The sequence below is a fragment of the Barbus barbus genome (genome assembly GCF_936440315.1).
Source record: "Barbus barbus genome assembly, chromosome: 27".
NCBI classification, from domain to species: domain Eukaryota; kingdom Metazoa; phylum Chordata; class Actinopteri; order Cypriniformes; family Cyprinidae; genus Barbus; species Barbus barbus.
In genome coordinates, this window is record NC_136755.1 from 13,495,985 (window position 1) to 13,514,026 (window position 18,042).

The following is an 18,042-nucleotide window of genomic DNA, read 5'->3' on the forward strand; positions in this document are numbered from 1 at the left end:
AATTATATAGGGTAATTCAGATGTACATATTTTAATGACTTAACTAATTTATTATTATTTAACTTAATTTTCAAAATTCATAAATTTTCATATAATATTCCCAGAATTCATAATGCTGTTTAAAAAAAATTTAATTAAATTAAAAAGGAATACAAATAGTACACTTTACATAATCTGGATGAAAAAAAATATGACAGTGAGGATAGGGTTCTTGACCCAAGTAAGGTGTCATCCTACCCTTCATAATGTTCAATTTTGTGCTCTATGAACTAAATTATCATGTTTCAATTTAGGTCCCTATACTGAAAGATGCAACATCCTTGCTAAACCTAATAAAAATACTGTTCTTAAAGGGCTTCTTCTTTCATCTTGCCCTACTTATTTTGATGGTGGGGGAAAAAAAGGCGAAATTCTGCCTAAAAACGAAGATACTCAAGAATGCCATCTGGTTTATTGACCTGCTGCACAAAAGCAGCATCACGCTTACAACTGTGCAGTTGGTATAAACATCAGCATGGATTTACCTTGTGAAGACAGCAAGGCTATCTATAAGTGTATTTGGACGTCTACACCTCCTGCTCAGGAGGTTTATTGAATGAACAAAAGAATCAATCAAGTCCTTCTAAGAATGCCAAGATATTTTCAGACATCATTATGCGAGCACAACATTTTCTCTGCCATCAAAACACACAAGCTCATCCAGCCCCGCAGGAAGTGGATATGACACTCAGGGTCAAGGAGGTTGGACGAAGCCTCACTTTCTGCAATAGGTAGCTAGGAGGCAGGAGAGGATAGTGAAGGGAAAACCTGAAGTGACACATGTTGATTGGCCGAGGCACGCCTCGGTGCCGGCACTCATGCATATTGATGTGGGACAAAAGGCCAAACTTGTCAGCGCTGCAGTTGAGACACTGTCGGCCACTGTGATGGTACTGGGATCCCTGATGACACCCTCAGTGGGCACATGCTCACATGGGCAGGCTGACATTTTCTCACAATGATGCAGAGGTAATAGAAATGTAAATAAAAGATGGCATAACAGAAGAAAGCAGGCTGAAGAAGCCTGTCAGCACACAGTGCAATTACCCCTCCTCGATAAGCTTTTTCTTTCTCTGTTTGCCAACAATGGAAATGGTAACTTATTTTCCCTCCCCTCTGGCCTTAGGGAGAAAAATAGCTCCATTTGTCTCCAATTGGCACGGCATAGAATAAAGATAACGTTAATGTTCAAGGTTGTGTGCTTGTGCCGAGCGTGAGGACATGCTACAAGTGCCACTGCTTTCAAAAAACGATGCATGTCAGATCCACGTTACATTCAGCAGCGGCAGCTCTTAAAGTAAGAGCAGCCAAAATAACCTAATAGCCCAGCTACTGTGATGTCTGTTAATCAAAGAACAAAAGAAAGAGGAAATCAATAACTTGTGTAGTTTTAAGGATTAATCTATATTTAATTTAGAATTTAGTGTTTGATAACTTTATTCAATTTCTGTATATTTCCAACTTGCTGAATGGCACAGATAGCTAAATATGACATTTATTATAAAGGGTTTATGTGAAGATTGATTTGAGTTAACTTAAATTAGAAGCTGTTATTTATTTTTTATTTTTTTAAGTTGAATAAATGTTAAAATTGATAGCTCTCAATTATACTGCAATGTTGAATGGCTGTAATGTTGATTTTTTTTTTCCACAGCAAAATGTAGTACATACTGTTATCATTACATAATATTCAACAAACTGAGATATGGCATTCCTGTAGCTCAAACAGTAGCAATGCCAAGGTCATGGGTTCAACTCCCAGAGAATGCATGAACTGACAAAGCATACCTTGTAGGCAAATGTAAATCGCTTTGGATAAAAGCATCTGCCAAGTGCATGAATGTAAACGTAAAGTTGATTTAGGAAAATGTCCTTCATGTACATGGAAAGGTTGACTTACAAACTGATATCTTGCTGTGGTTGTCTTTACTTGGCAGCATCTTCACACCTCTGGACTTCAGTTCTGTCATTTTCTTCACTGGAAGTCAAAAGAATTATAACATGTTTATTTGAGAGCAGGAAGGATTAGAAAAAGCTGAAAAAAACTATAATCATAGGCCAGATGCTTGCTAGGCATTACAAATCATGAACCGCATTGTAATTACAATTACAGTCTTTTAAATAAACTGTCATTCTTGTGCAAAAAAGCCTATTGTGTGTGAACAAAGAGCAGCATGTTTGTTGAAAAAGCGACAACATAATGCCAGCACGCATTCATATACACACACACACACACACACACACACACACACACACACACACACACACACACACACACACACACACATACATACATACAGCCAGTCATTGTTTTCTGTTACATTGTCTCAAAGCTTCGGCACTTAAATGCTCTCAAAAGAAAATCAGCATTTGGGTAAGCATTTGTAATGGAGATATTTACCATTCGCAATCAGCTGTTTCAGCAAAACCAAATAGTAACTAGGGCTAGGCGACATATCGCACGCGATTGTCATATGTGCATCTCGTCAGTAAAGCTGGTAAAAATGGAGCGGCATTTAATACACAGAGCCGTAGTTCACTGACAAGCTACGCAATATTTTTGTAATATGAATAATTGTCAGTGAACTACGGCTCTGTGTATTAAATGCCGCTCCATTTGAAAGCAGGTGATGGAGATTTAGCGCTAATCACGGAACCGGCTTTACTGACCAGATGCGCATGATCATCACGTTCGATATATCGCACAGCCCTAATAGTAACAAGTCAATTAAAATTGAGAAAATTGATTCAATAATATCTGCAACTACTTGAAAAGTGAAGTGTGTCAATTCTTTCTATTTTTGCCAACAGAATGGCAAAATAAATGTTTTAAAACAGGTTGCAAAAAGTATTTCCACCTCTGACTGAAAAACAATATACAATGTATTTCAGTATATATATATATATATATATATATATATATATATATATATATATATATATATATATACATAAACATACACTCACCTAAAGGATTATTAGGAACACCATACTAATACTGTGTTTGACCCCCTTTCGCCTTCAGAACTGCCTTAATTCTACGTGGCATTGATTCAACAAGGTGCTGAAAGCATTCTTTAGAAATGTTGGCCCATATTGATAGGATAGCATCTTGCAGTTGATGGAGATTTGTGGAGCAAAGATGCTCTATTGGGTTGAGAACTGGTGACTGTGGGGGCCATTTTAGTACAGTGAACTCATTGTCATGTTCAAGAAACCAATTTGAAATGATTCGAGCTTTGTGACATGGTGCATTATCCTGCTGGAAGTAGCCATCAGAGGATGGGTACATGGTGGTCATAAAGGGATGGACATGGTCAGAAACAATGCTCAGGTAGGCTGTGGCATTTAAACGATACCCAATTGGCACTAAGGGGCCTAAAGTGTGCCAAGAAAACATCCCCCCCATTACACCACCACCACCAGCCTGCACAGTGGTAACAAGGCATGATGGATCCATGTTCTCATTCTGTTTACGCCAAATTCTGACTCTACCATCTGAATGTCTCAACAGAAATCGAGACTCATCAGACCAGGCAACATTTTTCCAGTCTTCAACCGTCCAATTTTGGTGAGCTTGTGCAAATTGTAGCCTCTTTTTCCTATTTGTAGTGGAGATGAGTGGTACCCGGTGGGGTCTTCTGCTGTTGTAGCCCATCCGCCTCAAGGTTGTGCATGTTGTGGCTTCACAAATGCTTTGCTGCATACCTCGGTTGTAACGAGTGGTTATTTCAGTCAAAGTTGCTCTTCTATCAGCTTGAATCAGTCGGCCCATTCTCCTCTGACCTCTAGCATCAACAAGGCATTTTCGCCCACAGGACTGCCGCATACTGGATGTTTTTCCCTTTTCACACCATTCTTTGTAAAGCCTAGAAATGGTTGTGCGTGAAAATCACAGTAACTGAGCAGATTGTGAAATACTCAGACCGGCCCGTCTGGCACCAACAACCATGCCACGCTCAAAATTGCTTAAATCACCTTTCTTTCCCATTCTGACATTCAGTTTGGAGTTCAGGAGATTGTCTTGACCAGGACCTCACCCCTAAATGCATTGAAGCAACTGCCATGTGATTGGTTGATTAGATAATTGCATTAATGAGAAATTGAGCAGGTGTTCCTAATAATCCTTTAGGTGAGTGTATATGTATATATATATGTGACCCTGGACCACAAAACCAGTCTTAAGTCGCTGGGGTATATTTGTAGCAATAGCCAAAAATACATTGTATGGGTCAAAATTATCGATTTTTCTTTTATGCCAAAAATCATTAGGATATTAAAGTAAAGATCATGTTCCATGAAGATATTTTTTAAATGTCTTACCGTAAATATATTAAAACTTAACTTTTGATTAGGAATATGCATTGCTAAGAACTTCATTTGGACAACGTTAAAGGTGATTTTCTCAATATTTAGATTTTTTTGCACCCTCAGATTCCAGATTTTCCAATAATTGTATCTCGGCCAAATATCGTCCTATCCTAACAAACCACACATCAATGGAAAGCATATTTATGCAGCTTTCAGGTGACTAGTTTTGTGGTCCAGGGTCATATATATATACATTTACATTTACATTTTGTCATTTGGCAGACGCTTTTATCCAAAGCGACTTACAATTGGGGAATACAAAAAGCGATTAATCTTGAAGAGGCAATCAGACAGAGGAAGTGCTCGTAACACCAAGTCTCAGTCATTGTTCAAATAAGTACAAGCTAGTAAGTGGAGAGAACGATAGAGGGAAAGTTTTTGTTTATATATATATATATATATATATATATGAAGAGTTTATTTGCAAAAACAGATAACTCCATTTTTTTAAATGTTCAAAAATCATGTTTTTTATTATGTAATTATGTTTTTATTGTGTTTTATTGTGTTAGTTAGCTGTTTCATTAATTAATTTAATGTAAAGATCTGGAAAACAAAAAACAAAATAAAACCTAACACAAAACGCCTTATATTTTCAAGTCAAGGTGGTGAAACCTGCTAAAAAATGTAGTATAAATGACCAAAATAGTATAGAATTTGTGACAAATTAAATAGATGGACACAAGTATGTTGCCAAAAAATATAAAAATAAACATTTTAGAGTGTATTATAGATCAACATTGTGGACATTAATGGTAAAACCCTAAGACTATGAGAATGTCTTTCTCTAAATCGCTTTACCCTCTCTCTCCATATCTAATCTCAGACAGAGTTGAAAAAAGACTGAGAGGAAGCTATGTAGCTTGTTATGTAAAGAGTGTCTTCTCATTGGACGTTACTCATTCCAGAGCATTTCACTAAAGGTTAAGAGAGGAAGGGAGGTAAAATAAAAGGAGAGAGGTCAGTGTGAAATCTAATTAAGAGCTTAGCTCCCCTTTCTCTCTTCCTGATACTCAAAGTATTTATTTATCAAACTCCAGCCCTGTAATCCCATCCCATCGCTCTGATCTGCTTATGGAGGAGGTGAAATTCCTGCAGATTCCGTCTTTGTTTCTCGTAGCTGAGCTGACTAATCCCATTCCTCTGCTCATCTCCTTTGAGTGGTGACCTTTGAACTTGAGTGTGATGAGATTGCTGCTAGTAGCTCAGCTGGTGTGTGTGTGTGTGTGTGTGTGTGTGTGTATCTCTACGTGTCAAGAGTTGGGGGTATTCATGACCTTTAACTAACTTCATAATACTTAACCAAGATGATTCAAATAGTATGAATTTAATTCTAACTGCAGACAGGGGAAAACTGCAGGACACACAATGACTACTGAGAGCAGGTGCAGTAGACCTACAGTGAATCTCTGTACTTCTTTGGAGGTTTTATGCACTGATTACGGAGAAAAACTCTATAAAACAGATTTAAATATGGTAAAATGTGTTAACACTCATGTTCTAATGTAAATGACATAACGCTAGTTATGCATGTAACTGTGGTTCTGTGAATTCCAGATGACCGCCAGAGGCGATGCTTAAGCACTCGTGGATTATCGCAGCGCCAGCTCGATAGGTCGAGATAATATACCAAAAAAGGTCACGTGGGGACATAGGCTGAGCCTCGAGTATAATAGACACACTAGCTCAGGCTTCGGTCCCTTAACCTGAATATGATGCGCAGAACTGGCCGCAACATATACTTTCAGTGTGGAGGCTGCATTGCCTGAATCCAAAAGATGCAGTAAATAACTAAGAACTCCAGGAACTTCACAGCGTACAGGATCTAACCCACGCTCCTTGCACCACAATGAGAAAATCCTCAAACGAGCTGCATAGAGCTGACGTGTGGATGCAGCTCTAGCACTAATTATGGTAACAGCAGGGCTCACAATCTGTTAAGGGACAGTCGGCCCCAGAGGCCAAACCCAAAGCTGCATACGGGCCGGATCTGAATGCAATACCACGCCGTTCATCTGTGACAACAGATCCTTCTGAAACAGAAGCTGCCATGGCCTGCCCAACAACAGAGACAGAAGCATGGGGAACCAAGGCCCAGCTGGCCATCGAGGTGCTACCAGCAACACTCTGTGGATAGAGATATCCTGTGTAATGTGTCCCACAGAAGCAGAAGAGGAAGAAAGGCATAAAACAGGCAGTTTGGCCACTCGTGAGACAGAGAATCCTGCCCCAACGGGCTGGATGTCTCTGTTCTTGCAAACCACAAGCGACCGTGAGTGTTTGCCTCTGTTGCAAAAAGATCCACTTCTGCTTTGCCAAACTGTTCCCATATCCTCTGCACCACATCCTGGTGAAGCCTCCATTCACCTGGGTGCAGAAGATCCCTCGATAGAGCATCTAGGCTACTATCTGATTTCTCGATCCCGGGAGGTGAGCTACCCTCAACGATGCTAGTTGAGAAAGAGACCATGTGAGTATCTTGTGGGTAAGATGGAGAGACTTGAGGGACTTTGTTCCACCTTGATGGTTCAGGGGAAAAACTGTCGAGGTGTTGTCGGACCGAATGAGGACATGACGGCCTGACAGAACTGGCAAGAAATGCTGCAGGGCTAGGAAAACCGCACACAATTCCAGTATATTGATGTGGTCCCTGGACCGAGCTGGAGACCACCGGCCATAAATGCCCCTGTGATTCCATGATGCCCCCCACCCAAAGAGGGAAGCATCGGCCGTGACAACCTCTCGCCAAGAAGGAATGACCCCTAGAGGAACACCTGATATCAAAAACTCCCGGCGATTCCACGGTATCAATGCCTGGATACAACTGCACGAGACAACGATCAGCCGTTGAAGATGTCTTACAGGACTCAACCGCAAACTGTTGTTCCACCGCTGCAGGTGGAACTAAGCCGAGGTGAAATAAGCCAAGTAGAATCACCGAAGTGGCGGCAGTCAGCATCCCCAAGAGTTGTAACAAAGTCTTGTATGGCAAGCTTGCATCCAGGTGAAAACGGGCAAGGACCTGCAGAATACTGCCCACTCGAGCATGTGAGAGGGTGGCCGACATTACACGGGAGTCCAGTGTCATTCCAATGTAAGTTATTGTTTGCACTGGATTCAGACAACTCTTTGCCTTCTTGACTGCAAGACCAAATTCTGCACATGTTCCAAAAGCATCCTGGTGTCGCGGACAGCTTGATGTTTTGTGGGTGAACACAGCAGCCAGTCGTCTACGTAAGGCAGGATTCGCATCCCTCTGGACCACAGCGGATGTAGAGCTGCAGTCATGCACCTCGTGAAAACTTCTGAATGAACTGGATCCCTTATAACTGTAGGGACAATCCTTGAAAATTTTGGTAGCCGGTGTCGAAACTGCAGAGTATATCCCCTTCTCATTGTAGTCCAAACCCATGGATCTACTGTTATCTCCCTCCAGTACTGCAGGTGTAGACTTGAGAAATGATCGACCACCGGCCCAGCGCCTTCAAGCTTTGTGGGTGCGGCTTTTAACGGCAGTGGGGGGGTGCTGACGTAGACCCCCTGGCGACTGCCGCTGATGAGGTCGAAAACCAGTAGGACGAGGCCTCTGTAACCCCTGAGGCTGTTGTGTAGGACACTGATGGAATCGTTGCTCTGGTGTTGCAAAACAATGTCGAGTTTGAATGCCCGGCACCAACAGGAGTCAACTGACAAGTGGCCTCAGACAATTTTAACCTCTTTTCCAGAAGCTCTGGAACATTGGGTCCAAACAGGTGACCAGGAACAATAGGGAGGTCTTGTAGTGTCTTTTTACAATCCTCTGGCAGTTTTGCCTGGGCGAGCCACACTTGTCGGCGAGCTGTCAGAAGCGTGGCTGTAAGATTACCCAGTTCACGGGTGACATGGCCCATGGCCAGGAGCGCAGTTTAAAGGAATTGTGAAACCGAAGGATCCATATTTGCCGATTCAAGTGTACTAGTTGTGGCGAGGAGTAACTGACATTTTGTGTTCTCTGCACGGGTTATATAGGCGGTAGACTCATATGCCTTTTTGAGTAACGAGTCTGTGTGACCGCACTGAGTACTGGGGCAACGCACATTGCCTCGCAGGGCCTCATCTGGTAAAACCACAAGGGCAGCGACAGGTTGCTCAATTTCTGGAGCACAGCCAACCCCAATGCTATCTGCATCCACCATAGATGCTAGTGTACGGGCAGTCTTTGACCGCCGTTTAGGTGTACTAGACCCTGTTACGGAGTTTGAAAATTCTGCAACGAAATCCTTGCATGGTGGCATAGCAAAGTTAGACCCAGCTGAAGGCTGCCTAAAAAAGACATTGGACTGGTCTGGTTGCACTGGTGGGTTATCCAGACCCAAACGAGCAACCACCATCTGGAGCACAGTTAGGGTATCATCCACGGAGGATGGAGTTAGTCCCGAGTTCATCGAATCACCACTAGATCCCCCTGCAGCTGAAAAAACTGTACTCTCCTGGGGGGAAGATTGTGCAGCAACATACATTGAAATGATCCTGAAAAAGCGAGTCAGATGCGCTTGTAGAGAGCACGTCAAAGTCAGTGCGAGATTGAGGAGAAGAGGAACTGAAAGGTTCGTCATCCATTTCCCTAGAACCCTCTCCATCTGCCTGTGTGATAGCTCCAGGTGAGGCATAACAGACTGGAGCGTCTGAAGGTGGCGTTTTATTTCTGACATCTCAGAAGAAAGGACAGCAACTGTCTTAGAAAGAGAAGCTTTATCTACTTGCTCGTTCCTTGACGTTGCCTTCTTATATGGGGGAGCACCGGCAGCCGCAGATGCACCACGTTTTCGATTCCTTGTGACGGGTTGCTGCTCCGTTCCTCCAAGTCCTACTGTGGTGCACTTGACAGCGCGAAAACGAGAACGCGAAAGAGACCGAAGGCTCACCACGTGACCTTTTTGGTATATTATCTCGACCTATCGAGCTGGCGCTGCGATAATCCGCTAGTGCTTAAGCACCTCCTCTGGCGGTCAGGAGGAATGAAACAGAACTTTTTTTCTATGAGCAAGATGAGGAGCTAAGCATAGCATGGAGCATCAGACCAACTGCAGAAATGCGTAACCGAAGCCATATTAAGATTATTGTAGTCCAAATAGCTGAAAAATCATTAAAAACTACTAGTAATAAGATTGAATGTCTTTTCACTTTTGACCAAAGATGGCACCGTTATCAAATCGATGTGGTGTGTTCTGTGTAAGGTGACAATGGCGTACACAAAGTTTGGTGTCAATATGCCAAAGCATTGCAGAGAATGCTCAAGTGTCATTTTGGCATCATGCCTCAAATTCGATGCTGTGGTATGTGAAAACTGTTTTGTCTATCAACACAAAATCCATAACTTTTTGTCAGCATGGTCTGAAGATGATATGATTCGATTTTGGTGAAAATCAGACCTACGGTATAGGAGGAGTTAGAAAAAGTAGGTTTTTAAAGAAAATAAAAAGGGCAGAGAGGCAGTTTGGCTGACTACGGCAACATTGGTATCACTGTTCTCAGCATGACCCAAGGAATCTATTAATATCAGTCTCATTAAAATAGGCAAAATTCACAGAAAGGTATTAGCATTTATTTGACAATTCATTGTAGATTTTGACCACAAGGTGGCACTTTCTCAAAACGTTTTGAGTTCTTTCAGGTCATGGTCTTCATGTCTTCAAGTTTTGTAATGGTATACCAATGCATTCGTAAAATATAGCATTTTTTATCATAATACTCTATTATAGTCAATGGCTATAATAAACACCAAGAGGCACAATCCCACCAATTTTTTTACGTGTCCTGAGAGTGTGCCCATACATGTGTCAAATTTGGTGAAAATATCTCATTTTGTTTTGAGTTATAGACATATTTATATATGAGTAGATGAAAAATAACTGACTGTTGACTTTGTTTGCATCTTTGTGCCACTTAATATCAAAATTTTGGCAATTGGGTATTAGCAAATAGCCGGGACGCTCAGTTTCCGAATTTCCTACGGTGGTTTCGTGTCAATCTGAGTAACGGTTTCTGAGATATTGGCAAATGTTTTTTAAGCGCTAAAATGCAACACTGCACAAACCACAAATCATGCTGATGACCCATACCAAGTTTCGTAACGATACGTCAATGCGTTCGTAAAATATAGGTGGCACTGCGCCGAAACACTGCAGGTAGCCTCAGGTCATGCTTGTTATAACACACACCAAGTTTGGTCTCAATATGCCAAAACCGTTGCGTAGATATCGCCTCGCATCCATTTCTGCGTGCTTTTCGTAGAATTTGTTCGCTCATTATTCGAAAACTGCTAAGCGAATCAACTTGCATTCCATAACGTTTTGCCAGCATTGTCTGAAGATGATCTGAGCCAATTTTGGTCTAGGACGAGTTTGAAAAAGTAGGTTTTATGAAGAATTGAAAATAGCGAAAAAACTAAACCTTGCGATTTTTGAATTTTGGATTCTTTCAACTTGGCTTGAGCCAAGGATTCAGAGGAAAAATGATTTAATTTGGTGGCTTACGGTTCAAAAGTTATAAGCATAAACATAAGTGAAACTTTGGAAAAGAGGTGGCGCTAGAGAGTTTGAGTTAGAGACTCCAAATTTGCTGTGGTTAGTATTGAGACTGTCTTCTATCAGTGTGCCAAATATTACAACTTTCCCGCAATCTGTTCTATGGGCTGCCATAGACTTCCACAGCGGAAGAAAAAAAAAAAACGCTAACGGATACAATAGGTGCCTACGCACCTTCAGTGCTTGGCCCCTAAAAATAAAATAAAATAAAAACAAACTTGTGAAGGACTGGATGCTGTGTAGAATGTACAGTAAATAAGGTCCGGCATATATCTAGCCTTTCGCTTTCTCCATCTCTCCCTTTTCAGTCCCTTCAGTCTTGACAGCTAGAACCCCTGAGCTGTTTCGATGTCTTGTAACATAGACACAAGTAAAGGCACTAGACCCACAACAGCCTGGCGAAGTATCTTACCTTGATACTGAGCACTGAAGCCTTTCAGTTTGTGGTTTCCATCGGATGTGAAGTGGAGTCTCAGCCAGTTCTTGCTGCTGATGATGGGTGATGGCAGGTTTGGACCAGTAAACCTGTAATATTGAAGAGAAGACAGGATTTATGGAGTGTACTTCACTTTCTTCTCTCTTTCTCACTAAAGCAAAGCATGCAATTACGAAGAACCGAGGATTTCAAGATTCAACACAGCACCATAAAAGTGGTCCAAGTGACTAATGCGCTATATTCCAAGAAATCTGAAACCATTCGATAATTTAGCGTGATGAACAGACCGAATTGTAGGTCCTTTTTTAAAGCTTGAAAGCTTTAGGCCCCATTCATTGTAATTACATCTAGCGACCATCACAGTCCACAGAACTTCTCCTGTTGTTGTTTTTTAAAGAAGAAATGTCATTAGGGATTAAAACAACAAAATGCTGATAGTTTTTCATTTTAGAGTAAACTATTGTTTTAACCTACAGAAAAGGAAATAAAAACATCAAGTAAGAGCGTATTTCACAACCACATGGAGTCAAACAATTTAAAACTGCAGAAGTAAACCAACAACACATCAACAAAACAAACATAGACAGACATAAAACGCACCAGTTTCAAAGTAATTAGCATTTGTAATCATCCACATATGAAAAAGATCCATACAAAAAAAATTATATTTGTATATATATTTCTCCCCTCTGTATGATTTGCTCAATAACAACCCACCTGCTCTAAGCTTAGATGTACCAATGCTCAGGTATTGGGATTGTCAGAATTAGTGTTAATTACTCCGATAAGACAAGCACAGTAGGACCGTCTTTATTGTAGTGAGCCTTAATCACATAAGCTGAGAAGAAAACAGAAAGTTGTCTGACAAAGAAATGTAAGCTCATTCTTGCAGTATTTACCAAATGTCAGATTTGGCTCAACAAGCTCTACAATCACAAATAAAGACAGACCTGAAGAGGGAGGGAGAGAGAAAGAAACAGATATATGGGGAAGTATGAATAGTTTACGAGAGCTTAGTCCACGTTTGCTATTTATTGCACATCTGATGCAATGAAGTATTTTTTAACTTCTCCAGCTCAGAACGACCAAGCCCAACAGCGCTGAGGGAAGGGGATAAAAATGGGTCTGAGTCACTAGCACTATAACTCTTATTGCAAACGAAATCATTAACATTTAAAGGACTGCATACAATATGTGTGTCGGCTGCTTATGTTGTAATGTCTTAGTCACTTCTTATTTTTTGGAAGAGCCTCTGACCAATGATTTTTTTAATGTATTTTACTCACAAGCCATCAACAACACAAAACAGCTTGTGTGAATACATGCAGACTCTAATTAGATGAAAACCAATGAATTTTCATTGAATAAACAAGCTACAGATAGTCCAAAATGCAGCGGCTAGAGTTCTTACCAGGTCAAGAAAATATGATCATATTTCCCCAATTTTACAGTCTCTGCACTGGCTACCTATTCAGTTCATTATTGTGGCGAGGGGGGCGTGGTTCAGTGGGGTCTGCAGCGGGAGAGAGCATTGGGAGACGAGCGGCGAGAAAGTAGGTCAAGTGCAAAATGATGAACACCTGTGTCTGATTGCAGTGATTGGCGTGGAGAGACCGCTTAAGAAGCTTGGGAGAGCTTCACAACGGGGATGGAGACTCGTGTGCTGTGACTGCCCAGTAAACCTGGAGAAGTGCTGGAAACTGTGTATATTGAAAAGCTGAGCTTTTGAGAACGGTGCCCTTGTGGCAAACTTTGTTTTGTGTTTTCGTTATTGAATAAAGACACACGAGTCTCCTACGCCAACCTTGTCCTCTTCCTTCCTGACCCCTGGGCTGGGTCTGTATCACAATTATTACTTGACTATAAGGCCCTAAATGGTTTAGCTCCTGTGTACCTAACTTGTCTTCTACCACGCTCCAATCCAACCCGCTCCCTAAGGTCGTAAAACTCTGGACGTTTGGTAGTACCTAGGATAGCAAAGTCCACTAAAGGAGGTAGAGCTTTTTCACATTTGGCTCCCAAACTCTGGAATAGCCTTCCTGATAACGTTCGGGGTTCAGACACACTCTATCTGTTTGAATCTAGATTAATCTCTTTAGCCAAGCATTCACATAATGCATTTTATAATCTTGTACTGCAGTTATATCTGATCAAATGTACATTATTATTATTCTTTAGCTTGGGTTGAACAAATCATTTTTGCTTAGATGGAACAGCAGCTACGCTAATTATGTCTCTATTTGTTTCTCTGTTTCTGCCATGGAATTAACATCCCTAGGAATTACAGAAGCTTCAGTCTGGATCCAACCCTTAAATGATCGGAGATGACCGAACACCTGAGAAAAGATAATGCCAACCCCTCAGAGGACCTCAGAGGATGCCAACGCTCAGACAACATACAGAATTACCAAATATTGCCATAAGTTAAATATATTAAGGTTCTGCAATATATAAATATACTGTGGAAACTTAATTTCCTGTAGAGCTGCTTTGCAACGATTTGTATCATAAAAAGCAAATACAAATAAACTTGAAATTGAACTTGAACTTGAATTATATACATAATCTAATATAAGTCATAGCTCAATGTCATCGAAACATCTGCTAGAAAAGTCATTTTTGACGATTACATATGCAGCTCATTACAGTCACTTGTCACAACACGTTCACGACCAGCACCTGAAGCTAAATACGATTGCCAATCTAAACATATCTCAGTGCTAAACATTGTTAGCTATGGTGGCCTTGTAGAGCACAACATAATGAAATCTCCACAACACACACAACAAAATTGACACAGCACAATGCTTTGGTAAGTTTGTTGTGTTGCGCCAATTCCATTGTGTTGCAGCTTGTTTCCGTTGTGTTGTGCTCATTTCGTTGTGCAAATTTCATTGTGTTGTACTAATTTTGTTGTGTTGCGGCTTGTTTCAGTTGTGTTTCGCTAATTTCATTGTGTTGTGGCTTGTTTCCATCGTGGTGCGACTTGTTTCCATTGTGTTGTGTTTATTCCGTTGTGTTGCAGCTTGTTTCCTTTGTGTTGTGCTAATTTCGTTGCGTTGTGCTAATTTCACTGTGTTGTGCTAATTTCATTGTGTTGTGCTAATTTTGTTGTGTTGCGCTAATTTCATTGTGTTGTGGCTTGTTTCCATTGTGGTGTGACTTATTTCCGTTGTGTTGCGCTTATTCCGTTGTGTTGCAACTTGTTTCCGTCGTGTTGTGTTTATTCCGTTGTGTTGCAGCTTGTTTCCGTTGTATTGTGCTAATTTCACTGTGTTGTGCTAATTTCGTTGTGTTGTGCTAATTTTGTTGTGTTGCGCTAATTTCATTGTGTTGTGGCTTGTTTCCATTGTGGTGTGACTTTCCATTGTGTTGCGCTTATTCCGTTGTGTTGCAACTTGTTTCCGTTGTGTTGTGCTAATTTTGTTGTGTTGCAGCTTGTTTCCTTAACAGTTTCTTTTCAAGCACTTCTCACAAGAAAATACCATCCTTCTGACAGCTCAAGTATGTGCTTTGCCCATTTTTCATTTTCCCACACAACAATGACAGTGCTCAAGGAAACACAGTGAGTCTAATCGGAGTGAATAAGTTCTCTCACAGTGCTGTAGAGAAAGTATATTCCCTCGAATGTCAAGCGCGTGGACCTGTTGTAGTGTCGACGCTTGAAGCCCAAGGGTGTAATCATGGAGAATGAAGTGTACCACAGCGCTACTGATGCACCGGTGCCTGTCATAATGCTGTGATGCTAGAGCAGCAGGGAATTACATAGTCCTATTTTAACACACATTAGCGCAGTTGGGGCTCATTAACTGAAACAGGCCCAGTGCTCTCATGGGACACAGGAACAAGACTGACAGAATATCTCCGTCAGGCATCTAGGGGATTGGCCCACTCGCTCTCCTAGGACCATTCAGCTCCACTGTGCTGAAACTTCAAGAGAAGGACATGGTATCATTACTTTGATTGGTGGATTTACAGCTATGGTCATCTACTTTACATGAACATCCACCCTGTACTACCCTATAAGTAATTTCATAAACAAAAACAAACAAAAAGGGAAGTCGTGGCCTAATGGTTAGAGAGTCGGACTCGTAATCCCAAGGTTGCGGGTTCGATTCTCCGGCCGGCAGGAATTGTAGGTGGGGGGATTGAATGTCCAGCGCTCTCTCCACCCTCAATACCACGACTGAGGTGCCCTTGAGCAAGGCACCGAACCCCCAACTGCTTCCTGGGCGCTGCAGCATAAAATGGCTGCCCACTGCTCCGGGTGTATGTTCACGGTGTGTGTGTGCTCACTGCTGTGTGTGTGCACGTTGGATGGGTTAAATGCAGAGCACGAATTCCGAGTATGGGTCACCATACTTGGCTGAATGTCACTTCACTAAAACATTCACTATAACTACTGTTTGTTTACATGAGATAGCATTATTTAGCTATGATCATTAAAAGACAGAGCTATCATAAATCACTTATATATACTTACTGTGGTTTCTTGGATTTTTGGCAATTGTGAGTCCAAAATGTTTACTAGTAGTTTAAATATGAAAAAAAAAACAATCAAGTGATGAAAATATTTTTGCAGCATTATTTATTTGATCTAGGAACAATGAATGAATAAATATATGAATGAATGAATGAATGAATGAATGTCTGATATTAAATACATAGACCATTATATAAATACAGAAATTACCCTTTTCAAAACAAAACCTGAAGCTAACATACTAACTAACATAAATGGCTGCCCACTGCTCCGTGTGTGTGTGTGTTTGTTCACTACTCACTGCTGTGTGTGTGCGCACTTGGATGGATTAAATGCAGAGCACAAATTCCGAGTATGGGTCACCATACTTGGCCACACGTCACGTCCTAAATCTAAAGTGATACACACAAAAAATATACTACTCTTAATAATACTACTATTAATATTAACATGGACACCATATACAATATATGCTGATGTCCATGGTGTAACCCAATCCCTGACTAAACTTTGTGTCCCTAAAACAGTTCACGGTTAAACCGTGACACCCTATGTAATGCTAAAACCATCTTCACAAAAACTGATGGGCATGAAGATGGTGAGAACAAGATTAATGCCTTCCACAGAATCAATCACCCACAGGTCCGCCTTTACTGAAATTAGTTTTCATCCTCTCAAGCACATTATTTATTTATTTATTTATTACCCCCCCCCCCCCCCCCCTCCAATTCTCTAGCCCCTTTTTCCTTTGAGGCCTGCCGGAATAATGGAAGTGGCGTTGAGTTCTGACTACTTGTCACATGACATTAGACTTGATTTACGATGGCAACCACCGGACAGATTAAGTGAGGCTCGGTGCAGATTGCATCTTTTATTGCACTATTTCCAGCTTTTGTTCCGATATAGAGATCCTGCACTGGAACAGGTGGACATACATGGGTCACACCGAGCTTCTGTTTTCACACATCGGGATGGATTCACATCTCTCTATTATTCATCTAGAATTCATTACTTTTCTCATTCATCCCATTCACTTTCTTAGAGCAAGATCTCAAGATATTTTCCACAATAAAAATAGTTTAGCGTTGTTTGAACAGTCGTTTTCGCTGTATAGAACCAGAATTTGTAAGACAGCTGCAGAAGCTTTGTTCAAATATGAATACACTCTTCATAATCATCTTTTAAAATGAGTGTCAACTGATCCTTAGCCAAGGGTTTTCTCTACCACAAGAAAAATATATTTTTCATAATTATGTCCAATTAAACCAATGCTGAGGAAAACATGCCAAAATGTTTATATCTTGTTAGATTATACTAAAACAAACAATTCTCAAAAAGTGAAGCTCTCTTGCAGACATCAAGAAAAAGATTCCAAGTAGTGTACCAAGTATTGAGGTATAAAAACACGACAATCAACTAACTGATCCTTGTAAATAAACACTCATCTTGACAATGAAAATTAAAATAAAACCAGCAATGCAGTAAGTTTGTTCCAGCATGTGTATATATATATATATATATATATATATATATATATATATATATATATATATATATATATATATATGTGTGTATATATATATATATATATATATATATATATATATATATATATATATGTGTTTATTTATATTTCGCAGTATTATTCATTTGAATAAAATTATGATCTTAATTATTTTAACCGTTACAATTTGATATAAAATTGTGGCTATACAGTAATACATCAATTGCCCACAGAAGACTGTCTCATTCATTAAATAACCATTAAATTTGATCTAGGATTAATTTTAACACTAAATAGTTGGTAAAATTTTGGCTATAACATACAGTACACATAACAATCTTTCCCATTCATCAGATGACCCTTTTTATTGTCAGAAGTTTTTGATTGACAGTAGACATTTACTGAAAATGGGACACATGATGACCTTTGTCCCATTCCCATTCGTATTAACACAGATTTAATGATCTCACAGGTGCCTCATTGGAGCTGAAAAACCCCAGATGGAAATCTCCCAGATCAATATGATGGATGGACTACAGTCACCAGAGAGGAAATACTACTTGAAAGTGCACTCATGGACATGAGTTTAAACTAAAGCCAGACATACACAATGAGATTATGTTTATAATAGAGTTTACCAGGC

At 40.4% G+C, this 18,042-nt stretch overlaps 1 protein-coding gene across 1 annotated transcript in view; it reads right to left on the reverse strand.

The window, feature by feature from the left end:
- Nucleotides 1–18,042, reverse strand: part of LOC306847270 (CUB and sushi domain-containing protein 2-like) — a gene marked incomplete at its 5' end in the record, with an annotated part of 308,039 nt that overhangs the window by 148,480 nt on the left and 141,517 nt on the right. Inside the window, 2 exons of the mRNA XM_079381119.1 lie at nt 1,940–2,017; nt 11,389–11,501. Coding sequence (XP_079237245.1) covers nt 1,940–2,017; nt 11,389–11,501 — 191 coding nt within the window. The remainder of the gene's footprint in view (nt 1–1,939; nt 2,018–11,388; nt 11,502–18,042) is intronic.